The following is a 26455-nucleotide window of genomic DNA, read 5'->3' on the forward strand; positions in this document are numbered from 1 at the left end:
GCTCGAGCGCCTCTTTCCTGAGCATCTTTCTTCACCGCGTCATGATCAGTAAAATAAACTCTGCTGCGGTCTCTTCGTGGTCTTTGACTGTCTGGCAGCGCCCTCGCGTCTCCATCGTCAGTCCCACAGTAAAAACCACATTCATATTTGATAAGTCACGCGGGAGGTTCACACGCGAGTTCTCTTTTCATCGCAGCGCTGCTCAAAGAGGATTTGACTTATCTACAGGATTTAACACAAATACTGTTCAGTCATGATGTATAGGCTGCAGCCTAGAAAAACACAAGTCTGTGAGACTAAGTTAAAAGCCTTTTATTCTCTCACTTTTAAGCAGCACTACAAAAGTGGAAAACAACAACTGACAGCAATCACTATTTGATAATAACGGGTATATTTTATGCTCAAATCAAATGGTCTTAAATTATAATTCAATACAATAAAATAAAACATTACGTTCTAAAACAAACTCAAAATATTATCTGCATGACTTCAGTAAATTATAAAGACGAACAAAATTTATTTCAATAATAACCATCACCATTGTGTTTTTAAATACATTTGTGCAGGAGTAAGAAATGGTCTTGTAACCACTTCAGTCGATATTAAGTCTTTATGCAAGTATAAGATAGCCTACATTTTAGCTAATAAAGTTTGGTAGGTAGGTGCACATCTTCAAAGGATAGTATTATAGCATTCTGTAACAGTAATAATGCAGTTTAAGTGTTTAGATTGTTCAGCATGCCACTACTGCCAATTTGTATAGAACAGGATTTAGGAGTTTTCTGCAGGAGCTCGTGCCTCACAAGAATTTAGACTATCATACAAAACAAAAACATTTGTGTTAGAATGAGCTATTTTTAACATAGTATTCAACAAATTAATGTAGGTAAAGCACACTGTGTAGCTCACATGTCTGCTACACTAACCACTGCATATGCACCTATTAAGTGCAGATGTACCACAGGGCTCCAGAGTGCCACCAGTTTGGGAGCCTAAAATTTTGCCCGGTGCGACTAAAAATGTTCCTTGGGCCCACCAGTGCGCCTGACACATCCCTTCTCATGTGTCCTTTCTCCTCATCATAAACATGGATAACATTATATAATACAAACTTAAATTGTTTATAAAAATAAATAAAACGTTAATACACACGCTCTTCCCTCACCTCTGTTGCTGAGGCCGGGGTGTGTTCAGGTCCTGCTCTGGTCACCCTCTGGCGCACAGAACAATATGCACCACAGATATCATAAGTTCTTCTTCTTTTTTTCTTTTTTTTTTAACCAATGTATGAACTCAGAAGCTGTATTTACCTTTACAGAGAGCATCAAAGCAACAGATTGAAAGTTAGAGGGGTAACTCTGCACGTGCTACAGCGAACTGTGAAGATCCTTAAAAGCACAGATTTCTTACTCTAGTTTTTGAAGCCAATATTTTTGCAATGGCTTTTTAAATAACAGAATGAGTTAGTAGCCTAAAAGTTCAAACTTATAGACAAGGTAAATTCTGAAATGTTATTTGGTGATATAAACAACTTAAGTTTGAATAGATAAAATCTGTCATTATTGAGATATTATTTGTTTCTTTAATATGTGTGTCGTATAGAGTATGAATTGTATACCCAGGTAAAAGTAATTTACCAACTTATTTAACCCTTATTGTTGAAGGAATTTAAAGACAATATATTACGATGGCATAAATAAGCAGCGTATTTTGGTGCACCCAAATGAAAATCTTAGGCGCACCGGTGCACCCAACTAAAATTGAGCCCTGTACCAGTTAGGTCATCTTATCTTCATGTTTAGAAGTGAATTAAAACCTATGTCGCAAAGGCATACAGAACAAATACTATACTGAAAATATATAATTAGAATATATAGCTATGTTTTTATTCTCAATAAATTCCTATTTTCAAGCCTTAAGTTCTCCAACTTAGACACCTTATCCTAAATCAGTTGTGCATATGTATTATGTGGAGTTTTAGATATGTCTGCACTTCACTATGTTTTTTGATGCATTTAAGTTGTCACATAAACTATTAGATTAACAGAAGTCAAGCCATTTCATCCTTCTTGTCTTTTTTGCCTTCACCCTCTCCTTCGCCTGTGTCACTGGCATCCCGTCTGCGTTTGCGATTGCGAGCACTGGCTTTTGAGGCAGGCAGAGACTCCATTCCCAAAACCTTATGTATCTGACGGAAAGCAAGGAGCCGCAGAGCATGCTGGGGGAGACAGTAAATACAGTCAAAATTACAAATAAAAATAATGCACTTAGTTCAGGTTTCCCTCCTGTCGTTCATTTACCTGTGCGCTTGCAGTTATATCTTCTCTTGCTTGAGACGTCACACTTTGTAGCGCATCAGTTTGCTCTTTCTCACAAGGATCCAGAATCCCAGGTCCCTCTGAAAACAGTGCGACCACAGGTTGGTAAAGACTACCGGTACATATACCATTTGGTATATACAGTGGTCCCCCGTTTATCGCGGGGTTACGGTGTAAAAATAACCCGCAATAGACGAAATCCGCGAAGTAGTCAGCCTTATTTTTTACAATTATTATATATGTTTTGCAGCTGTAAAATCCCTCACCACACACTTTATAAATTTTTCTCAGACAGGCATTAACATTTTCTCACATTTCTCTCTTGTTTAAACACTGTCAAAATTCAAACCTTCATATATTATATCTGTCTTCCTCAATGATCACTTTAAATGTGTTGTTTATGTATGCCTCTTCTCCAGTGGTATCCGCAGAGGCGCCTCTCCGTGTAAAGAAAAACTTATTCCAAAGAGTTTCTGAAATTTGTCGGTGTAGAACGTTTCATCGACATTGTGGGTTTTGTTTGGGAGAAAACTTGCAAACATACAGCACTTTAGAGTCACACTGCGATCGAACATTTATGTAAATTTGGCTGAACACATTCTGTACTATACAGGAGACACAGCATGGAGACTGATTGACAATGGTCTACAGTCCCTTAGCCAATCAGGACACAGAACACAATCCACGTTCATACACTGTAAAAAAAAAAACATGCAAAATTGCACCAAAAAACATTTGCAAAACAGCAAGGCCGCGAAAGGGGAATCGCAATACAGCGAGGGACCACTGTACTGGAAAGTATTCCTGACCTGGGAGCAGAATGCCGGTCGAAATGGACTCCAGGACCCTGCGCATGGCCTCTCCAGGGCTGAGTGGCCCTGCGGCACTGCTGATGACCTTCTCGACCAGCAGCTCCATCGCCTGAAAAACAAAACAAGCAGTAAAACAAATGTATGATGTTGTATTACATTTAAAACTTTGATGGAGAATTGCTGGTACAAAGTCTCAGGACACAGAGGTTAAGCCTTCATTAAACACTACATTACCCAGTCAGGCATCTTCCCCCAGGTCGGCACACGCTGACATAAATCTCTCAACACTCGTATGATGATGACACAGGACTGTAGCCCATTGGCTCGAGCCTTAAAAACATGCAGTAAATAACGTGGTGATTTTGTTAAAACTACAGAAACAGTTGATAATTTTGTCAGCAGATTTACTTGAAACCATTTTGCATGACGTAGAGCAGCCAAGTAATCCAAACATTTGTCCTTGTTCAAGATATCAGGTGGGTCCTTTTCATCCATACCTATGACAGAAACATGGGCTCAATATTACATGCTTAAATTCATCTTTACATGAAACACAGCTATAAAACACAGAATTTTATCATTCTTAACTGAGCTCTATTCCTAAAAGTTTTAAAATATAATTTTTTTCATTAATAGCATTGAGTAAAACAAACAATGGAACCAATTAAAATGACTTGTTTACAGAGAAATAAATTACCAATTTAATTTGGAAGACAATAGAAAGGAAATCCAATGCACTCATTATGAAGAAGTATATACAAAAAACTGAAGTACTGAACAAAAGACCTAAAGAGATAGCATACTTTGTGTCTCATTGTTACTGTGCAGGTCCCGTGCTATGGTATTAAAAGAACTTAATCCTAAATATACTTTATAAAAACATGTTGCACTGATCCGCATGATTTCTCTCCACTAAGTGCTTGGGATTTCCTGTGCTTGTATTGTTGTGGCAATTTAGAGAAATATGATTTTCTTTGTATTACCTGACTGAGCAGCCAGAGAGGCACACAAAATAGAACACATTTAAGTACTCTAATATACAGCAGCTGCAAACTGTATTCACTGTCAAAAAAAAAGAAAAAAAAAGGTGCCATTGACAGGAATCCATCCACTAATGCAAAGAAATCAAGATACAGATTACACAATATAATGTACAATCATGTGAAAGACCCACAGAAAATTATTTCACACATTTGCAGATGATCTTATGCTTTAGTAATTAATACTTTTGTATTGAAGTAATAGTCTCATGCACTGCTCAGATATGGTTTGACATATGTGTTTTTTCATGGCCTATGCCAATTGATTAGAATCCAGAGAGACCAATGTTTGCAACAAAAAAAAGTTAAATAAAAACTGAATGCTTCTTCATTAGGCAGATGGTTGGCCCCAAAACATTGACGGTTTATGGCCCAAACAAAAAAATCAGCTTCTACTGGAAAAAGGCTCCGTGTACAGTAATGCGTGGCACCATCACTGTTCACCACTTCCATCACTACTTCCTGTCCAGTTTAATCTTTATGAGTTTTTTACCGAGTCACGTTAAAATGAATAAATATTTAAATATCAGGCAGTGGACAGGGAGCTGTGGATGGATGTCACTGACAATGTTAAAAACTACACCAATACTAATAAAATTAATACTTCAATGGAGGGCAATTCTGTGTTTAGAAAGAGAGATGTTTGGGTCTCAATGCATAATAAATATTAAAACTGAAGTATTCCAAATATAAAAATAATCTGGTAGTCTTAAGTAGTTTATTTTATTAAAAGTGACTGTTAGCTTTGAGACACAGTGCTAGCTACCTCACTGCTGTGCACAGAGCCTATTAGACAGATATAGACCGACATGCTAAAATGTGCAAAATCAGCTAACTTATTGTTTCTGTGAAATAAAAATTACAGTGTTCTTCCCTGTACTTCACTATGTTTATTGGAGATTAAATTTTGGTCTCTCAGTTTTTTAGTCTTACAAAAACATGGGCCATTTCACATTAACATTAAACATAAAATAATTTATGGACATCTATAGGTTGATTTCTTTGGATGAATGGATATGTTATTAGCACATTTTCAAATATATACTTTGTCGAAAAATAGCAACGCGTGCAATACCATTTGCAGTCACTGTACGTAGCTTTTGTATATACAGAGTGTTGGTAAAGAGTTTCAAAATGGTAGAAATAAAATGGTTATACAGTATAATAAAGACCCTAAATCACAGGATTTGCCAAAAGCTTCATAGTTTACTCTGCTACAGTGATGGGATAGTTCAGAAGTTGATCCTGGGGGCTCCATGTTCACTAAAATAGCAGCAACAACAGAGGAGATTAGCTTTCTCACATGGGAAATGCACAACTAAAACAAAGCCACGTTTTGAAGGCATACCACTTAGAATCACACACCCACATTTATTCTGCATTTTAGAGCTAGATCATTATCAAACAGCCACTGCAGCTCTGTCTCTTGAACAGAGGAAAGGGCTCTACTCTGAAAAAGCTCAATAAACATGGGCTTTCTGGTCTTTTTATTCTTAGTGGTATGTGTACAAGTGTGGTCTAAGATTAGCCATTGCCTTGCCTAGGTCTGCTGATACAGAATGGGGGGCACTGATCAACAAACCCAAACAAAATTTCAAACAAAAACAGTGGCCACAGAAAACATCACTATCATGTTTTCAAAATGAAAAAAGAAAAAGAAAAACATTCAAATGCTGACAGTTTTTAAGAGGTGGAGGAGTGTTTGCGACACAATGACCCAAACCACTATCACTAACGATATGGAACAAATAATGGCATTAATGATGGTTTTATTACTGGGTCTGATCTCCTTTAGCATGATCATTGTGAGGCGATTAAAGGACACTCCTGCACCTTTGTCTTGGTAATGCCTTCATATGAAACAGGGATAATGAGGGAAAGGTCTTCCCCCGCCCTCAAAATCCCTTCACAAAAAGCCAAATAAAAACAACAATTGATTTGGGATATGAGGTACTTTTTGAAAGCACTTTCATCCCGGGGGAATTATAAACAGTTATCTACTCTTCAGTTCAGTTTGTCTTCTATGATAATTTCCCAGAGCACGTGTTCATATGAAACACACACCTGAGTGGCACAGAAAGGTCGGAGAGCCCGGCTTTTGATTCCCATGTAGTGGAATAAAAGAAAGAATTCTGAGGTTGTGTAACTACAAAAATGGGGGCAAAGAAAAGTAAATGGGTCTTTTTTATCTTAAACGTTGAAGATTCAGGAGAACAGGAGAAGAATATTTTTTCCTGTTTTTCAGGCTTAGTGTCATTTCCAACCCTATTATGTTTGTCTCTTGGAGCCTAACAATAAAAGGACTTAGGGTCATATTGAATAGTGTATTTAATGTTACAGTGCGCTAACATTTTGTTGTATGGTACTGAAAGCTTTGGCTTCTCTAACCTTTCTCGGCCGCTTTTCCTCCTGCCTGCTTGTCCTTCTCAGCAGCAGGGTCCTCTCTCATCAGCGGTGAGGTGAGACAAATCGTCACCTGCATTTTGGGCTCCTTGCTTGAAAAAATGACGATGTTGGCCTCCTCGGGGTGAGCCTGCACCTCATACTGATCTTCAGAAAATGTCTGCCAGTTAAAAGGACACTTGGGATTATTCACTACAGAGGAGAAGAGGTGTCGGGACACATTTTGGCAACAATTTGTAGAAGGGGTGTTGAAAAAAATGTATTCTTAAAAGGATCGCAATTCTATGTATTAATGATTCTCATTCCAGTCCAAATTCTCAAAAATCGATTACAGCATTTCCACCATGGTAAAATGTCCTCCTTAAAATTAATTTGACATTGCCTCTGCGGAGTTTGCACTCGTTTCTGTCCATCACTACTGTGAACAAGCCTGCGAGTTATATTAAGTGCGTTGTATTAAGTGCGTTGTATTAAGTGCGTTGTATTAAGTGCGTTGTATTAAGTGCGTTGTATTAAGTGCGTTGTATTAAGTGCGTTGTATTAAGTGCGTTGTATTAAGTGCGTTGTATTAAGTGCGTTGTATTAAGTGCGTTGTATTAAGTGCGTTGTATTAAATGCGTAAACACGTGTTGTGTCATAACTTCATTAAAAAGAGCTGTTATAATGTGTTTAAATATCATTGTTTGCCTCTGCGCTTTCTCCACTCCACGTGGAGGAGGGAATCTGTCTCCAAGTACACTGACACATATACACACAGCAGATACACAGAGGACAAAACTTATGTGAGACCGAGCTGAGAAGGAGGAGAGAAAAACAAGATCTCAGTGCTACCTTGAATCACTTTAGCTCCGTGGTTCGCTTTTGCCCTGTTGTTGTGAGCAGCCAAGGAAGCTTAATGCTCTAACAACTTGACAGAATTAGGGCCATCATCGTAAATAGGCTATGTAACGTATTGGAAAATATTTATAATTCTTTTGTTTTTGACAAACAGGCCTACACAGAATTAACTTGGCCTAGATAATACAGTAGGTCTGTTATTTTTTATTGAATTATGAACTAATAAAATAATACAAATAAATAGAAACTTAGGTGTCTTCTTTCATATTATTGCCTGATCTAAGAACATTTCTATTTTGTATAGATGTACTGTTTAAATAAAAGATCGACGCATTTCAAGTTCCCTGTTGTAACATATAAACGTCATTTGTATTTGAATTCAAAAGAGCGTCGGAGTTGAATTTAGAATAGTTTTAGAATCGAGAATCATTTTAAACTGAATCGGGACCCAATAATCGAAATCAAATAGAATCACCAGGGACTTAGAGTCACACCTCTAATTTGAAGTATTTTATCAATTCATATTCATCTGTGCAGTACATACAAAAAGTGAATGCTATATTCTTTTAAAGATACCATTTCAGAAGGACCTCGTCTCACTCTGTAGGATTCAGGTGTCATAACAGGCAGTAAATCTAAAGATCAGTGAAAAACATGTTTTTCCTCAAACACTTCATCAAACTGAAGCATGAAGGAGGAATAGTTAGTGCATTACACATTATAACCTTTGGGTCTACACCTTACTGATGTCTGGAGTGAAGCCTTTGTCTACACACCAAACATAATCTGCACGCTGAAAATTAAAGTTTGATTATTACTTAGGGCAAAATGTTAAATATGCAATAAAAATACAGTGCACTGAAATATGAATAAAAATGACCATGGAGTTATGACAGTAATATTACAATTACAAAAAGGTATTTGAATTGTTAATTAGCAAATTATTGCAAATGAGACCATTTTGGACTTATTATACAGTGGTCCCTGGTTTATCGTGGGGGTTAGTCTAAAAATAGCCCACAATGGGCAAAATCAGCGAAATACCGTAGTCAGCTTTATTTTTTCCAATTATTATATATGTTTTAAGGCTGTAAAACCCCTCACCACACACTTTATACACTTTTCTCAGGCATTAACATTTTCTCACATTTCTCTCTTGTTTGATTAATTAATAGTGACTCACGTGTTCCTCTGACCGTGCATTTTCATCCTGGCGCCGCATGGCTGTAGTGTCGATCAAACATTTATGTAAATTTGACAAGCTGAACGCATTCTGTATTTTACAGCAGACATGGCACGGAGGAGATAGATTGACAATGGTCTACAGTCCCTTAGCCAATTAGGATGCAGAACACAATGCACGTTCATATGGTGTGAAAAAGCTAAAAACTAAAAAAAATCTGCGAAAACAGTGAGACCGCGAATGGTGAACCACAATATAGCGAGGGACCACCTATAGTGATACTATTACATACATGTCCAGTGTAGTACACCTTTATGATTTCTGTGATTTAATTATTTTCTCCCACCCAATTATCACTTAATACTCTTACCGCTAACTCCTTAGGCAGCTGTTGAGCAATGTTCTTCAGTAAGGAGATTGTGGGTTTCTTTGCCGTCAATAATATAAGCTCCACATTTCGGTCTCCTCGTAGCAGCAGGCCCTTGGCAAGGATGCCAACCCTCATCACACCTTTAAGGAGGCGTCCCAAGTTTTCACTGCTGTAAAAACAAACAAGATTAACCCTATAGAAAGTGAACCTCCTCACATATTCTTGAAAATAGCATACCCTCTGTCATCCCCCTCTTCAGTATCGGACACGGTAACTGCGAGGGGGTCCTTCTCCAGCAGTGAGTCCGACACCAGCTTCAGCGCCCTCTCAGAGTGGGACACAATCTTCTGAACTGCCTGAAGCTCCTCCTCCACTGGATAAATGGTGGAGTGCTTCGCCATGATGTGGCGATCATCAGGGGAATCTGGTCGGCGAACACATGTCTGAAAAGACAAAAAGAAAATGGGAAACAATAGTTGCTACAATACACTGAGTGAAAAAGTCTATGTGAGAAGGTAAGTGAAGTAAATCTGTGTCTACAAATATCCAAACATCGCAAAATGTTTATTATGGATTATAGCTTTGAAATCTCACCAGCAGAGGAGGCACGGGCATACCAGGCCGGCTCATGAGCGGTGGTGGAGGCAACCTGCGTCTCTGATCTCCCCAGTACATCTGCTCCTCCTCCATCCGCCTCCAGTACATATCCTCTTCATATCGCCTGTGGAACACAATTGTCTGTATGAACATACAATAATAATAATAAATGGGGACACTTCGCAGGATGAGCTTTAAAAAAATGTAAAAGTCAAAACTGTATTCATTCAGAGGTTAGTATTTTATGACCAGACCTTGTTATATTGTTACATCGTGTACGAATTAGGAAAATTTCTACTACTTTAAAGCCTAGGTAGGCCAGATGTCTCAGTATACTATAGACATACAGAGAATTTCAGAAAATCTGACACAGAGGGGTTAAAGACACAGCATTTGAGGCCATGGGACCCACAGAGTGCTCTCTCACCTCATCTCCATGTGCCAGCGCTGCTCATCATCTCTCTGCCGCTTCAACACAGCCTTTTGTCTTTGTTTTTTTAGCTTGTTCTCCTGGAGTTTTCTGGCCCGGTTACTGGGTTTAATCTCCACTGGGAGCTCAGGATTGACTTTCTTCTAGATGGTGTATGTTTTAAAACACATGTTATGTTATAGCATCAGCAAGCACATTTGAACAAAGCATTCACACTTTGGCTTTGTCAGAAAAACAGGGCCTTTAAAGTTATTCTTACTTTGTACTGCAACCTGTGCCTTCTTCCCTTCAAATGCATGTCTTTAGCATTAGGGTCATTAAAGCTGCATTCACATAATTTACAATGGAATCTGATTACTTTGCCATCATCATTAAGGACCTGAAAATGTTTAAATTGTAATGCTTAGTGAAAGTAGTCAAATACGGATAACATTACATTTCAAAATCATATTTCTTACCTCCTCCACATAATTGTGCCCCACTGGCTGGATGTCTCCCTGACTCCCACCTTTGTCACTGTCCTCATCGTCACTTTGAATTGACGGCATAGGCTCATCCATTTTAGCAGCCATGACAACTTCAGGGACTGCAGGAGAACTAAGCACTGGCTTATTAGCTATGGTGAGACAGACAGTCACATTGGGCCTTTTGAAAAGGGATAATCACACGATGAAAGTAAGAAAGAAATCAAAGCTTACAGATCACCGTTTTTGCCGGGGCTGGTTTCTTTAATGCTATCGGTGCTTTCACATTGCTCAGAGCTGTCACTTTAGGAGCTCCCATTGTAGCAGACGTGGAGGAGACAGAGGCTGAAGATGAGACAGAGGGCTTCCCCGCTGTTGTCGTTACTGCTGGATTTGAGTTGACCAACACGGGCTCTGTGGATGGTATAGGTTTCCCCAGCTTGGTGTGAAGTTTAACCACCTGTTTTAACAAAATAAAGAAACCAAACATTTATGGATTTTATGTGATTTGGCTGCCATCTTGAGAACTCTTATAAAGGGAAAAAATAATAGAATAAGAATAAACAGTAATATTCAGTAATCATGCAATATACCAGTAGTTCAATGGATGAATTACGCTAAGATGATACAAGTATATTAAACAATGTTTAATCTTTATTTAACCTTTATAGGCTTTACTTAACATCCATTTGCAAGTCTAAAAGTTGATATTAGGCTATACCTTTGTTCTTAGAAGACAAAAGAAAATATCTTAAAAATCATATGTAGAAGAATGTTTGATGCTGTATCTAATTAAGTTTTGTTGCACTTTCTGACCAGAACTTAAGATAATAATAACAATTAAATAACAGAATTACCTTTTGGTGTTTTGACCCACGGATATGGGCTGCATATGCATCCACTCCAGTACATGAGACATCACATAACTCACAGCGCAGTTGAGTCTGGATGCCTCTGGGCCCAGTGCTAGCACCAGTTTGTCCCACTGATTTGAGAGCGGCCTCTTTTTTCTTGTGCTTTTGGCCATCCAAATGCTCTCTGTAAGTCTGATTAAAGCAGATTTGTCAGTACATTACCATTTCAGGCAATTATGGAATAAAACATTATTAAATAAATGCAATGCTAAATTCACTGACAATAACTACACGTACTACATTATATTTGCCATGTACTAGTAACTTGTACCTGAGGGCCAGCACAGCTGATCTTGCAAATGTCACAGTAGTGAAGCTGAGGTTGTTTGGGTGGTCCTTTAGGCTTTAGCAACTTATTTTGGTGAAATGATGTTTTTTTATACGCGTTTCCCGCAGGAGTTGCCACCATGTTACTTCCTGAATTACTCCAAGATGAACTTGTGAGCTGCTTATGAACAGACTGGATGGGCAGTTGGGGTTGTTGAGCCTGGGGTGGCTGCTGTGGTGGAGGCTGGTGCTGGGTGAGAGTGGGCTGTGCAGCCTGAAAATAGGAAGGAGTCGACGTGGAAGTGTACCCACCAGAATCATAACTGGAGTAGCTAATGCCTAAAAGAAGGACAAGGAAGACATGTGAAGCTATTATCAAATATTAATTAGTGAATTGAAAACAATATATTTTTATTATAAAATAACTAACTAACCTGAATAAGATGCGGCTGATGCAGACGAACTAAAAGAAGAACCTAAGGTGTATGATGAAATTGGAGTAGGGGGCTGCTGTACACTGGTGGATGCTGGATAGATGTTGTAGCTGGTTGACACTGAACTTGCCGGTGCAATTGGTTTCAGAGCAGTTACTTGCCTCTGTGGAGGAGGTGGCTGGCTATACACAGTGGTAGGCACTGGATTGTAAGCATTTTTCACTCCCACTGTAAATAATTAAAACAGAAAAGGGACTTCCATGCAGCAATCTGAAATTTTCTTGTTTTATGAATCTAAAATCTAATAATAGTGTATTTTTAAAAAAAATTTTTTACATAAAGCTCCACTCACCAGTTTGGTAGTAATTTTCTGTGGCTGTTCTTTGTGCTGGTGCATTACTTGTCTGATAGTATTGTTTATTTTCATAGGATGTTGCAGCAGCAGTGCGAGCATAACTATAATTATCCTGTTTCAGGTTAAATCCAAACAAGAACATGCTGTAAACTGAATATAATCCAAAAGCATTGTGAATGAAAACCTTAGTAGAAACAGAGAGGGACTAACCGTGTCAGGAAACACCTGGTAGGTTTGTGGTGTAGTGGTGGGCTGAGGGGCGGCAGGGGGGTCTGGCTGTCTGTAGGTGAACTCTGGAGGGGCTTGGTGGCTCTGATAAGCGGGATAAGGAGAAGAGGCGACTGGACGCGCTGCTTGCACCGGCGGTGCTGAGTAGGATGCGGCAGTCACAGCATGAGCTACAGCAGGAGCCTGCTGGACACTGTAACTGGCCGTAGAGGGGTGGGAGTATGCCGGTGGAGGCTGGGTGCTAATGAGATTGATAAAAGGAAAATAAAATAATTAAGTATTTGGCGGTACAAGTTTCCATTGTCCAATGTCCACACAGGACTACAATGCAACCTGCTGGATGACAGTTCCCTTGCTGATGCAGCATCCACCCACACTACACGACGGACACAGCTGATAAACAACTGAGATGCATATTGCATTTTGCAATTCATGATAGATCCATATATTTAGCAAGACAATCCCAGGATGATCACCCCTATTTAGAAAAGTTGACAGTCATCATCTAACGTAAGAAAATGTTCAAATACTTCGGGAATGGTTTGTCACATGCTGGACGGCACTAAATACTGTACACAAAACGGATTCTATAAATAAAGCTTTGGCCTGCTACGACCTCCACTCGTGTTAGCTTAACACTGGTCAAGCTAACGCTTTGCAGTGTCCATGCACCTCTCATTTTGATAAGCCATCACAAGATATACCACCCATTAGCTGCATTTGAAAAGGTACAATAACATGCAAATGCATCAGTTCAATTACCTGTACTGACCGGCACCATGTGAAAAGCCAAAGTAATTGCTTGCAGCCATCTTGGCATCTCCAGCAGGCTACAGTGCGGCAGAGGCATTAGCGGCTAGCGTCAAGATAGATAGAATTTACTGCAGATAATACTATTTCCGTTTGGTTTCATGTGGAAGAGTATAGTCATATAAATAGAAATAACCAGTCTAATGACGTTCATTTGTGAGTTTTTGGTCACGGATATAGCATCTTATCTTCAACTGAGTGTTTAAGAGTTACATAGTAAATTTTGTCACATTTTATCCACATTGAAAGTGAACCATTAAACGAGAAACACATACCTCTCTTGCTTCGCTTAATACTCCTTAGGGCTAACTGAGCAGCTGAAGGCTGAAGACATGAATCTATTAAGATAAGGCTGAAGAGCACTGTGCGTCAACGAAACTAGCCTAGTTTTGAAAGCTTTGCAACTTATTTTGAAAAAGCATAATTATAATTTTCGTGAAATAATGCATATTAATATTGTTATTATTATTATTATTATTATTATTATTATTATTATTATTAGTAGTAGTAGTAGTAGTAGTAGTAGTAGTAGTAGTAGTAGTAGTAGCAGTAGTAGTAGTAGTAGTAATAATAATATTAATAATAATAATAATAATAATAATAATAATAATAATAATAATATATTCTCTCTATGCATCCAGCAAGCAGAAGGCGTATGAGTTGGGGTAATCTCATGGGGTAAACTGGAGAAATGATAGGGCAAAGTAAGGAGGGAGGAGGGAGCTGATGCTGTTGCCAGGGAACTGTGACCCCAGAATCATAGCAGGACTGGACTATCTAAAGGGGCTTAGAGAGAGGATTTCACTTATTCTTATTATAATTATAAGGTATTTAGACAACATTAGACTGATTTAAATGTTTGGAAAGGAAAAAAATGACTACAAATAGTGTGAAAGAAGAGGCAAGGATGCCAGGACAGTGCATTAAAATTAAAGGAATAAATGTGTTTTGATGTGAAGTAGGCTAAGCCATGCCGTACCCCCTTCATGTTTAGCCTTATGAGGGAGGAGGGGGCGACACAGAGGTGCCCTGTCTTCAGACACCTGCAGCTGCCATCGAGGACACTGTAGACTGTCTGTGAGTGCTGGCATGTGCATCTGAATCAGAAGGACAGAGTCAGAGGAGGCTTCATCGCCACATCGTTGGGTCTCTCTCTCCTTATAGGTTTGTCTGAGCAGGCGCCGAAGCACGCACCACCAGGTTTGACTCTAAATGCACATGTGAGTATTATTAATACTGGTCTACTACTCTTTAAATAATCATCTACATCCACTAATGCGGTAATGAGGCTGACCAAGAAATTGTGTCAACCTGTTACACAACAGTTGAAAGCAATTTGTTTAATTGTTTTAGTCTAATCAATCTTTTGAATACTATACTACTGAATACTATACTAAAACTATACAATTTGCCGTTTTGTTGCTTGTATATGGACCATACCTACAGTTGTGTTTGTAATAGTGTCAGCTGCAGAAAAAGGGTGTGTGATCTGATTACTATTGTCTGATTGTTTGAACATTTTTCTTGCAACGTACGTACAAGCTATATTGTTATGTGTTTCAGTAATTAAAAACACATTAAGTTGATTTTGAGGGGTGCTCAGAGTCGGTCACATGCCTCTCACATGTGCTTCTGTGGCCCATGTGACCTCAAGTTGTTACAGCCAATTTTTTTAAACTGGAATCCCTCCTCAATATGGAGCACTAGGAAGCTTTGTTATCATGTGATCATGTACCTGAATATGATCATTTCCATTCACCTTCAGGTCCTTGGGATCTACTCTGAGGGATGGGAACCACAGAGGCAACGCTGAGAATTGAAAACATGGAAGTACGAGATGAGTGGCAGGATGAAGACTTCCCCAGGTTTGGTCATCGCTTGTGTCATATACATTATTGTTGTTATTATCTCCCCACATCCTCCAAAACTGAGCATGGAATATTGTGACCCATCTCCAAACTAAAAACTGTTTCTTTTTGTTTCTCCACCAAGCCTAAATTCATTATTTGGAAATAATTAAGTATTGAGAATTTGACAAGAAAGAACTGAAAACATGATAAATAATATACTAATATAGGTCTAGTGTACAAAAGTTTTGAAATATGAAGCTTCGAGTACATAACATTACATCTAATAACTGACCCCCCACTGATTATTCATTTACACACACGTTGGGTTTTTGATGCTTTTTGGGGGTCATTACATTGATTTACATTTATTTTCTGGAGACTTATCCTAATCTTAATCTTTACTACTTGTCTAACCTTGACCTAAACCCTAATCTTAAGATATTTAACCATATCTGAACTTTAACTATTTCATTTTATAATAATAGTGAATCATTTACCATATTACCATATTTATACCATATTTACCATAAATGAGGCAGTTCCCTATAAATTGATTTTGTATACATATTAAGTCCCCACAATGTGATAAAAACCTGCCCCTCACACACACACACACACACACACACACACACTCTGGCCTATGTTTGGGAGGAGGGGAGTAGAGGAGCAGGTGCATCTGACTCCACAAATGATCTCGGGCTACATCGTGTGACGTATCAGCAGTAGCAGCACTGAACAACAACACAGCATCACCAGGAAAATGGTGGCATCCGGATTTACCTCATAATAACAGCCAATGCAGTAGTCTTATCTTAAAGGCTTTTAATAGAAACGTGTGGAGAAGGGAAGCTAATCTGAATTGGGTCTGACTGCGGCAGTTTTCCCATAAGGTAGGGATAACGCCAGCCTATCTTTACTGAGCTATTGACGCTGCAGAGGATGGACAATAGACTTAATTCTGCATTTGTTCAAGAGAGATGGTAATGAGCTGGAGAGGGTACAGAATCTTTAGCCACTGCAGAGGAAGCTGAGAGACTTTTTAATGGGCTCAAGCCTCTCATTGTGACACACTGGGATTTGATATACCCTTTTGCAGAAGACAGGATGAGAATAGCCTATTTGTTCGGTTTTATTGTGGTCCTCAATGTTGATTGTTTTATTTAAACACAATGCAGCATTTTAGTGTGACTCGGGGTAAACAAAGACTTAAATCAATAACACACACGTTGTAATGCACTTTTTGACTCTAGTTTACTGCTCTCTGGGATGACTGGGGTTTCACAGTCATTAGTGTCTCTATAGTCAGTGCCTTACCTATAACATGGACAGGTTATTTACATTATATTACTAGTAAGGATGGAACAAGACACAATTTCTAGACCAGATGAGACACGACTTTGGGTCCACTGTCCATGAGAATGACACAAGACAAGATTTTGGCATTGCTGTCATTGTAGCACTGTTTTGTTTTGTTTTTTAAAACAGACTCTAAAGAAATGTAACTCGGCAGAACTTAACCACCTTTTTGTCTGGGCAAGGAAAGTTTATTTGTATAGCACAGTTCATATACAAAGTAATTCAAAGTGCTACAGAATAAGAAAGACATACACTATACAACAAATCAAAACATAAATAATCACCAATAATCGTCATAAAGTTAACTTTAAAAGAGAAGAGTGCAGAATAAAAAGCTTTGAGTCATATACACAGCTAAACAACCGTTTGGAGCCTGGATTTAAACATTGTCAAAGTAGAGGCCTGTCTCACATCTTCAAATCCAAATGTAATACACAGGGAAAAAAATCTCAAGAGATCACTTTTCTTGTGGGCAAAATCTTGAGATCTTATCCCATCCCTAATGTCTAAAACTGAAAAACTGATCAGAACCAGTATTAGAACTTAGAACCAACTGTCCATAGGCTCTAATTTATTTGTTTTGTCCAAGCCATACATTCAAATAACATATTTTGGTTAAATGAACATGAGTTTTTAGATCCAATAGACATTTTACCTTTGTACAATAAAAACATTTTTGCCTGAAAGAGTTAGAATTTCCCTGATTTGACTTATTTCACCGCAGGCCACTCCCTGAGGACGGAGACATGGATCCCTCCTGTGGGCTCTCTGATAACAGAACCTGTGAGTAACCTGGACAATCATTGTCACTATAAATACAGTATGTTATTATAGTCCATATGCACATTTTCTAAACTTGCAGCCCCACCTAACTCCCTGAACTTGAGCCCACCTCGAGCAGGAGGAGGGTCTCATCAGAAGCGGCGCACACTGATTGCTCCTGAGATGAATCTGTCTCTGGACCAGAGTGAGGGCTCTATGCTGTCAGATGACTTCCTGGACACTCCGGATGACCTAGACATAAACATCGATGACATTGACACTCCAGATGAGACAGACTCACTCGAGTTCATCACAAATGGCAACGACTTGGAGTGGGAAGGTCAGCTTTTTGCCTCTAACTTTTGCTTTAAATGTTTAAAAAAACTACGTATTTCTACTGTCCAGATGATGCGCCTGTGGCCTCAGCAAAGGCAGGGCCTGGAAACTGTTTTGGAGAGGAGGAGGATGGGAATGCAAATGAACGACTTTGGAGGACAGTAGTTATTGGAGAACAGGAACATCGCATTGATATGCAAGTCATCAGGCCATATCTTAAAGTTATCTCACATGGAGGTATAAGGCACCACACCTACTACTACTACTACTACTTACCTATAATAAAAGTATAATAAAGCAGATAACAACATGGCTTATGTAATGAAAATGCTTTTCTCTCAGGATACTACGGAGAAGGCCTTAATGCCATCATTGTGTTCTCTGCGTGTTACCTACCTGACAGCAGCAGCTCTGACTACCACTACATTATGGAAAACCTTTTCTTGTGAGTGGACCTTCCTTTTTTACTTTACATTTGAAGAAACAAAGTGCTAAGTACACGAGTCAACTTCTCGTAGATATGTGGTAAGTAGCCTGGAAATGCTGGTCGCTGAAGATTATTTGATCATATACATGAACGGAGCCACCCCTCGTACTAAAATGCCTGGAATCAGCTGGCTTAAGAAATGTTACCAAATGATTGATCGAAGGTGAGAAAAAATCTTGTATTTGAAAATTATTTATTATTGTACCATAGTTGTTTTTAGGTTTGGCTTTAAGTCTTTATTTGAAGGAACAATGTGAGACATTAACCTCTTTAAAAACAGGTAGTTTCCATCTGCAGAACCTGATCTAATCACATGTTTCTATGATAGACTGAGGAAAAACTTGAAATCTCTGGTCATTGCTCATCCCACTTGGTTCATAAGGACTGTGTTGACCATATCAAGACCCTTTATCAGGTAAGACTTTATAAAATAATAAAATAAATAAATAAAAAAACAGAACATTTACAATAAGATTTATGTCAGAATCCATATGATTTTCAAAGTATTTTGTGTGTATTGCAGTGTAAAGTTTATGAATAAGATCCGGTATGTGCATAGCCTGAGTGAATTAGCTGAAATCGTTCCCATGGAGCACATTCATGTACCGGAGTGTGTGGTGCAGTATGTATCTTCTACCACTAGATGGCAAATGACTCCAGCACTGTGCCGAACCATTGGAAAGTCACAATAACTGTAAATGAAAATGTTTGCTTTGTATTTTAGGTATGACCAAGAGAAAATCAAAGCCCGGAGGGAAAGGTCAATGTCTAAATTAGTTCACTGTATTAGATACTCTGTTGTACAACAGTATATATAACGGTATATATGTATGTATGTGCAGACTGGAGCAAGAGCAAAGACAGCAGGAAAAGCAGCATACTCTCTCAAGTGATTCAGCAAAGAAGTCCGAGAGGTGTGAAATTATTTTACACATTTTATATATAATATGTTACTGCAACTTAGTTATATAAGACTGATTCATTATTATTGTGTTGTATGTTTTAAAGGCCAGTGTCAATGGCTGCTGATTAATTTGACCCAGAAAGGACAGGGCTGGATGAAGGTAATGCAAACAGAATGCTGACTGGACGACTGGATCTAAGAAATGTTCAAATTATGTGTGTGTATTTCACAGGAACAAGAAGCATGAAAACTTGTATTTTGCCTTATTAAGGGAATGCCTTTCTTTAACAAATCCATAAGCTCTAGTTCCTTCCAGATCAATAAGGGAGAGTGCAAATGCTTTATAACAGCAACTGGACATTTATTCACTCTTGCTTCATGCTTTTAATTGTAGGGCTTTAAACATTGCAACCCAAAATCCACTTGAAGTGAAAGAATGTTCAAATGTCTGTATTAGATAGGATGCTATGTCACTGTATCCATAATAACCAGCATATGTAGAATATACAATGCAGATTTTCAACATAACAATAACATGTTACCATATCTCGCCTTTCAGACTGAGTGTCAACATCAGTTCATTGTTCTGCTTCATTGCTTCACTGTACTATTCATGTGCCTCAAACTTAACACACATTTTCTACACTATCATGCATTCACATACAATCATTTCAGTCTACATAATGACATATGCATATATCGGTATTTACTCTATATGCATTCACTATGGCTTAAGTCTACATTATTTGTCAGTTTTGTTATGTTTTTTACATGTTAATATAATATTAATTACAATGACTGTATGATTATGGCCCTATTTCTCAAGCAGACATCCAAATGATATTGTTTGTATACTTTATATACTTTTTCTTTCTCTGAATGAGGAAGTAAATTGTTCAATGGGAGAGACCTTCAAACAGTAGCATGGGGAGATGGATTAAACTCAGGGTTAGAGGAGTAAAACAGACTCCAGGTTAGGATGGACTGTGTTAGGTTTACAGAGTTACTGTGGTAACTTGTGGACACTAAACTTGAACCAAAACGTGTGAGTTTTGAAAAGCTCTGAGTTCAAATTAAACCTGATTCTTGAATTAGGGCCGATGTTCTTATATGCATTTTTATTATTATTTTAAGTTACTTTTTAAGTTAGGTTTTCCCCATTGTCCTCCATTCCTAGTTTATTGTAGCAGGAGGATAAAAAGGTTTTATTTTTGTAGCACAAAACATATTCTATTTTGAATTGTATATTCATTGCATTATGGATTGATAGGCCTATGACCCAATTACATTTTAGTGTTAGTATTAGTTATGTTAACACTTTATAGTTTTCTCCTGTTTGTTCATGTGGAAGCTCTAGCATTATTTAGTTTTTTGTGTTTAAGTGCTAATGCTATTTTTGGTTCATTTCAACATATTCAGTTAGACTACGTTAGACGAACTGACTAATTCACATTGTAATTGTACAACTATATTTATATTTGAGGTCACTTGATTCTGGAATAAAATGGGCTTTTTCATAATAAAAGCACAAAGTTGGTAATACATTACATTGATTATACCATAGGGTATTTGTTACCTTATTGTAAAATAATGTAGCCTACATTAAATCACTATTTTGCCTTTGTTCATATTGTAAAGTAGCAGGCCTAAATGTAATAAATACATTTTCTGCAAAAGTATTACTGGTCAAAGCTTTGAATATGTTGGTCACTTTTGTTCATCAGATATAAATGGACATAAATGGGCATGGGGCGTCCTGTGACGTCACTATTAGTACAAGAGCGGCACAAGCCTCTGAACATTTCAAACTGAGAGGAGAGAGATGTTCACATCGCGACCTTTCACCTAATGTGTTCAGGACTGAATTATTTTGCCACAGACGAAAATAGAAACAGATGGTTGAACTTAACAAACGAACAAGGGGCTGTACCCTATGCTATTATATATATATATATATATATATATATATATATATATATATATATATATATATATATATATATATATATATATATATATATATATATATATATATATATATATATATATATATATATATATATATATATATATATAGGCACATATTTAGTAAAGGTGGTGTGTTGGACAACCGGCAAAGACAAGTACAACCAATGACGTGCGGGTCAACTGTAGTAGTTTTCCACAGTGACGGTCGTCAGCTGAACATTTTTATGAATGGAAGAGTAGGGCTGCTGACAATGTGATGGACAGAGACAGCCGCTCATGGCATATACATGTGGATACACGTGTCAGTGCGCTCTGATTGGCAGACAGGCGTGGAGCACGCGCACGTACGCCTTACGTCACAATGGCGTATCAGGGAGCAGGGACATATAAATTTCAGCGCCTCCCGCTCATGCTTTAATATTATAACAACGAGATACAGCGCACTTTTGTGGCTTTTTGGATTTATTCTATTTGGACAACAACCTTCCGTGTTAGATTCTTTATAAAGAGAGAAGACGGAGGACAAAATGAAATACATTATAGGAATTGGCGGGTAAGGCTCTAAACAACTCAAATTATTATGATAAAGTTTGTTATCGCTGTGTTACAATAACTTTCATTTACTAAGCTAAAGGTTACAAACATAAAAGTTGAGATTTTGAGTTGCTTTGCTTCTTTACATGCGTTATAATGTGTTTCAGACATAAACTGCATGGTTAACAGTCTTCGTTGTCCCTTTATGGAAAAAACCTTATGTCTTTAATTTATTTTCAATTAGTACTGTTAAATTATAAATCTTGTTTATAGTTTATAGAAATAGTTAGTATCTAGTGCCCGCCAGAAATGTCTCATCCGGAGGATTTAAAGTGACGTGTTGTGTGACTGGTTTGTTTGTGTTGACATCACTCGAGCGGGACATTTGAAATTCACCCGCGTGCTTCTTGAAAAGTGGAGGGAATAGTGCACATGCTGTTATCTTAAACTAACACATGGATGCTATAAGACTATATTTCATTTAAACTTTTATTAAGGCCTTGTCAACTCGTTTAGTGTGTTTTTTTTCATATATTTTACCAGGAGAAAATGAACAGGTCACTGTCACTTTATGGAACATGTTTATTTCTAAACTCTAATTTTGCTCGAATAGTCTGTTTTATTCATTATTAGGAATTATCAGCCCAATAACTAATTTAATCAAGTAATTTGACCTGATTTCTCATCACAGGGTGACTAATGGAGGTAAAACCACTGTGACAAATAAACTGATGAAGACTTTGCCCAACTGCTGTGTTGTGCATCAAGATGACTTCTTCAAGGTGAGTTTCTATGAGGGGTTTCTTTTTAAAGTTAGATTTATTAGACAGTTTAAGATTTCAAAGAACACTACCGAAGTTACGCTTGGCTGGTTATTGTGCCATGCTTAACTTCCCTACCCCCAAAGCCTTTGTATATGGAGCATGCTCTTTTCTAATGGAGATTCCCTCTTTTCACCCCATTCTCTTTCATTCACTGCTCTTTCCTTATTTTTATTTATCTAACATTAGATTCAGGGCTCTATTAACTCTTCTTAAATTTGTTTGACACTTAAATGCCTGTGCTATATTCTGATTTAGCTGTACTTTAAAGGTGTGACTTGTGTCAATGTCTTTGGCTTGCATTGTATCCTTTCTATTTCTTTGTTTGAACTTATTTTTCCTGGCATGTGGGTGGGCTCTGTGAGTGTTCTGAATCCTAAGAGGATGCAGCAATGTTTTATTGGTGACTGTTATTTCAGAAACCTGATCAGATAGAAGTTGGTGACGATGGCTTTAAACAGTGGGATGGTAAGACCTCACTAGAAACTGTTATGATCTTTGTTAACACTTCATACTATAACCAAAAGACACATACATACAGCACATAGACACTTACATCTTGTACAGACTTGTATCGAATATATATTAATTACATGAATGCCCTGTGTACATGTGTTATTTTCTTATAGTGATCACTGCCCTGGATATGGAGGCCATGACCAACACAGTAAAAGCCTGGATGGAGAATCCTGTGAAGTTTGCGCGGTCCCACGGCGTCTCACTGGCCCCTGTATCAGAAGTGGTCGACCCAGATGAGCAGATCCACATCCTACTTGTGGAAGGATTTCTCCTCTACAACTATGCGTAAGTTTAATCATTAGTCAATACAAAATAGCTAATATGGAGCTAAATAGCTTTGTGTGTGTGTGTACATATATACATACATATACATATATAAAGAGCAGATTTCTTTTAGCTAATGCATAGATAAAGGTAGTGTGTTATGCCCAGCCAAAGTGTATTTTTAGCAAGAGTCTGTTGACTTCTTTCATGGTCTCACAATGCCTGTCACCTGACCTTTGTTGTTTCTAAATTCTAAGAAATTCTTGATTGTTGGGTTGAACATTGTGTAGGTGCTATGTTCTCCATAATTGGTCACATGTTCATTTTCCTGTTCGATGATTGGCCCATAGGTCTGTAGATAGTCAGGCATAGCTTCTGCAGCCATAGATAAGATATTCAGTAGAAAGAGGGGCTCACATTTGTGTTGTGTGACAAGGAGGATATGACACAGGGGCTGCGCAGGTGTAGATAACCGTTAATAAGGTTACCTAATTGTTCTGTAATATGTGAGGACCTGTGCCTATGGTTTTCGTAACACTGATGACTGACCTATGTTCCACTTTCACATGTTTAGGCCTCTGCTGGATGTATTCAACAAGTGCTATTACATCACGATACCCTACGAGGAGTGCAAGAGGAGAAGAAGGTAAATTAATTTTAAAATTTGACCTGGTTATTCATTATCATTATCATTGGTCATATTTTCAAAGTCTTATGATCTAATTTTTCAATCTTTTGCATTTCTTTGTCTATTTTTAGTACCAGGCAATACACTGTCCCAGACCCTCCTGGCCTGTTTGACGGTCATGTGTGGCCCATGTATTTGAAACACAGGTCAGAGATGGAGAACTGCAGCTTAAATATTGGTAAGCCTGAGTGTACTGGTTTCCTTAGTTCTGTTTAAAGGTGTTCTGTGTAACTTTTCTGGTAGAGGGTCCACCACCTGCTTCTTCATGGAGATGTTGTTTCTTTGCCTGAAATGTTCCATAGTATGGCATGAAAAATGTATTACCACTGTCAGGATAAAGGTCAGATCTGTGAAGAGATGCATGTATTTTGAGCAGTGTTCAAATGTAATTTAATAAAAGAAAAGTTTAAGCCCATATTGGAACATTTAAGTTGTACTCCCTAAAGAAAAGTACCACATTGCACCTTTAAGTTATTTTATACTAATTACAGCCGCCAAAAAATGTCTTGATTTGTCAACATCATATTTCTGCAGAGTATTTAGATGGTTTGAAAACGAAAGAGGAGATCTACAACCAAGTGTATGAAGACATTCAGAACAGTCTTCTCAACTGTTTATAGGTAATTAATTTGTCTTTAATAATTTAATAAAAGTATAAATGTTGCTATATTTACACATCTAATTAAACCCTTTCCTTATTGCAGCAGAACGATGGCCAATCTCCATCTGTATACAGGGTGTAAATAGTTCCAATGATTCGTTTTTATTCTTTTTATATTTTGTAAATAGAGTGAAGCAATGTTAACTTATCATTGTCTTTTTAAGCTTATTTATAGGTTTGCTGAAAAAGAGTTGTGATCTTTGCATTGTTATTGTTAATGTGTTTTTCCAATAGACTTTACTTTAAAATGCAACATCAATAAATAACATTACTAAATCTTTCTTCTTTCATTCATTAAATCCACAAATAGATCAATATGCCTGTAGCAATAGTGGTATTACATCTTCAGTCTTAGAAGACAATTAGTTCTGTAAACAGTGGCAGCAAATCAGAAGTGGGATACAATTTTGCACATAATTAAAGACAATTGGAAAATTGGATCAAAAAGATATGCTGCTCATACATGTTTTAAAATTGTAGGCATGAACAACTTAATATGGATCTACACCCCCCCCCCCCTTCCATTTATTCCTTATGTCCTTGTTTGCCTCATCCATGCTTAAGTATAGGGCACAGACTAAACTTGTGATTTAAGTCATTAGTATATTTGCTGTGTAGTATTTACAACCATGATGGCAACACCTGTGTTTACATAAGTATAAATAGGTCGAGGAAATTTTCTCATTATCTAAATAAGTCAAAGGTCATTCTATATATTTGGGGATCTTATTTAGGATCCACAATCCACTTACTATTGTCAGCAAAGAGGACAGCCTTGTGAATTTGTATCATTTCCTAGGTGAGGATTTCTGTTAGTAATGTTTTGTTGTGTTGTGAAAGGAGTCACAATTTCACAAATATCCTCGTATAGGATGTGCTTCTGTCAATAATTGGATGTGCTCGGACTTTTATGACCTTATATTGTGATCCACGGGTGACAGTAAATACAGTATGTGCTTACCCAGTAGGAGTGGTTAGTCTGGGTCAGAGACTATAACTGAACTGCTCAAAACAGCAGCAGTACGTGTGATATGCTCATATGCTGAAGGACATACACTCAGGACAACCTAATTGTAACAACAAACAAAACACACGTGAGCAGAGGGTGACAGAGGCGGATGTGTGGACAGTTAAATTTAACTTTCACCAAACACACAGCAGTGTAATTAAATGCTTGAAGCCTCATCACATAACATTTTAGTGATAAGAAAAAAAAAACACACACACACACACACGCACAACCTTACTATGACATGGGCTCGCCTCTCCACAAACCGGAATTTGCCAGGTGGAGGGCACACCAGCTACTTGTTTCCATGAAGATGTCTTTGAATACTTAATGTTCTACAGAATGGCATAAAAGTTGTTGTTAATAAATGTCTCTTTTATTTTCCAAATGGTCAGCCAAACATTTAATTACAATCAAAATCTACAAATATGCTAGTACTTATAGAATAGAAATATCATTTGTAGGGCTTGTCCGCTCTAGTATTATGGCATCTTAATTTGAAATATACATACATATATAAAAATGACTCTTGTGAAAAAACTTTACATTTAATTGAACATACTGTAACTGGCATAAAACCAAAAAAAAAAAAAAAAAAAAAAATCACAAGCATTGATAGTGTCAGATGTTACCATGGCTATAGTCTTCAGTGCACAGATTTAGACCTGGAGGTGTGCTGTTGGTCATGAGGTCTCAAATACTTTCACTTGACAAATGGCAGCAGTCCAGTTACATGATAATGTTTCTCACACTTATTGAATGCATCCTCTCACACAGATTTCTAAATGGCTCTGAATGCTTGCCATAGTGATAAAGTTCAATGTCTATGTAACA

General features: G+C 37.7%; 3 protein-coding genes across 6 annotated transcripts; 2 read left to right on the top strand and 1 right to left on the bottom strand.

The window, feature by feature from the left end:
- Positions 1 to 377: 377 nt before the first annotated feature.
- On the bottom strand, positions 378 to 13532 carry zfr2 (zinc finger RNA binding protein 2). Of its 2 annotated transcripts, none has more exons than XM_055221253.1 (19): positions 13415 to 13532; positions 12635 to 12893; positions 12422 to 12536; positions 12070 to 12297; positions 11640 to 11974; positions 11312 to 11500; positions 10689 to 10914; positions 10449 to 10606; positions 10250 to 10369; positions 9988 to 10133; positions 9558 to 9684; positions 9201 to 9406; positions 8964 to 9129; positions 6559 to 6733; positions 3539 to 3627; positions 3365 to 3460; positions 3128 to 3239; positions 2301 to 2398; positions 378 to 2218 (listed from the first exon to the last, which is right to left on the bottom strand). In XM_055221253.1, the coding sequence occupies exons 1-19, from the start codon at positions 13462 to 13464 to the stop codon at positions 2051 to 2053; spliced, it is 3063 nt and encodes a 1020-aa protein (XP_055077228.1). In that variant the 5' UTR covers positions 13465 to 13532; the 3' UTR covers positions 378 to 2050. The 2 variants fall into 2 exon arrangements, with proteins under 2 accessions (XP_055077228.1, XP_033820706.1); XM_033964815.2 differs by having other exon boundaries at positions 8964 to 9132.
- A 1019-nt stretch (positions 13533 to 14551) lies between these two features.
- atcaya (ATCAY kinesin light chain interacting caytaxin a) lies at positions 14552 to 20832 on the top strand. 2 transcript variants are annotated; one of them, XM_033965106.2, is made up of 13 exons: positions 14552 to 14682; positions 15228 to 15327; positions 17393 to 17451; positions 17531 to 17770; positions 17836 to 18003; positions 18109 to 18211; positions 18285 to 18416; positions 18582 to 18668; positions 18777 to 18875; positions 18978 to 19013; positions 19096 to 19167; positions 19262 to 19317; positions 19390 to 20832. In XM_033965106.2, exons 2-12 carry the CDS (start codon positions 15251 to 15253, stop codon positions 19284 to 19286), a joined length of 1098 nt encoding a protein of 365 aa, XP_033820997.1. In that variant the 5' UTR covers positions 14552 to 14682; positions 15228 to 15250; the 3' UTR covers positions 19287 to 19317; positions 19390 to 20832. The 2 variants fall into 2 exon arrangements, with proteins under 2 accessions (XP_033820997.1, XP_055077158.1); XM_055221183.1 differs by lacking the exons at positions 14552 to 14682; positions 15228 to 15327 and adding an exon at positions 15990 to 16202 and having other exon boundaries at positions 19262 to 19801.
- Positions 20833 to 21570: 738 nt separating this feature from the next.
- mibp (muscle-specific beta 1 integrin binding protein) lies at positions 21571 to 24810 on the top strand. 2 transcript variants are annotated; one of them, XM_033964820.2, is made up of 8 exons: positions 21571 to 21678; positions 22351 to 22441; positions 22900 to 22948; positions 23110 to 23284; positions 23838 to 23909; positions 24023 to 24129; positions 24486 to 24571; positions 24656 to 24798. In XM_033964820.2, exons 1-7 carry the CDS (start codon positions 21653 to 21655, stop codon positions 24569 to 24571), a joined length of 606 nt encoding a protein of 201 aa, XP_033820711.1. In that variant the 5' UTR covers positions 21571 to 21652; the 3' UTR covers positions 24656 to 24798. The 2 variants fall into 2 exon arrangements, with proteins under 2 accessions (XP_033820711.1, XP_055077149.1); XM_055221174.1 differs by lacking the exon at positions 22900 to 22948 and having other exon boundaries at positions 21628 to 21678; positions 24656 to 24810.
- The last annotated feature ends 1645 nt before the right edge of the window (positions 24811 to 26455 follow it).

The sequence above is a fragment of the Periophthalmus magnuspinnatus genome, chromosome 4, assembly GCF_009829125.3.
Source record: "Periophthalmus magnuspinnatus isolate fPerMag1 chromosome 4, fPerMag1.2.pri, whole genome shotgun sequence".
Classification (NCBI taxonomy): Eukaryota; Metazoa; Chordata; class Actinopteri; order Gobiiformes; family Gobiidae; genus Periophthalmus; species Periophthalmus magnuspinnatus.

Bases quoted from the DNA above. Each gene is read 5' to 3' on its own strand.
- atcaya (XM_033965106.2), top strand. From the start codon at position 15,251: ATGGGAACCACAGAGGCAACGCTGAGAATTGAAAACATGGAAGTACGA. The intron at 17,452-17,530 runs GTGAGTAACCTG...CTAAACTTGCAG, and splicing joins GCTCTCTGATAACAGAACCT to CCCCACCTAACTCCCTGAAC. The intron at 18,004-18,108 runs GTATAAGGCACC...CTTTTCTCTCAG, and splicing joins TAAAGTTATCTCACATGGAG to GATACTACGGAGAAGGCCTT.
- mibp (XM_033964820.2), top strand. From the start codon at position 21,653: ATGAAATACATTATAGGAATTGGCGG. The intron at 23,910-24,022 runs GTAAATTAATTT...GTCTATTTTTAG, and splicing joins GAGTGCAAGAGGAGAAGAAG to TACCAGGCAATACACTGTCC. The intron at 24,130-24,485 runs GTAAGCCTGAGT...ATATTTCTGCAG, and splicing joins GAACTGCAGCTTAAATATTG to AGTATTTAGATGGTTTGAAA.
- zfr2 (XM_033964815.2), bottom strand. From the start codon at position 13,464: ATGGCTGCAAGCAATTACTTTGGCTTTTCACATGGTGCCGGTCAGTAC. The intron at 10,915-11,311 runs GTAATTCTGTTA...TTGTTAAAACAG, and splicing joins GTGGGTCAAAACACCAAAAG to GTGGTTAAACTTCACACCAA. The intron at 2,399-3,127 runs GTCAGGAATACT...CACTGTTTTCAG, and splicing joins GACCGGCATTCTGCTCCCAG to AGGGACCTGGGATTCTGGAT.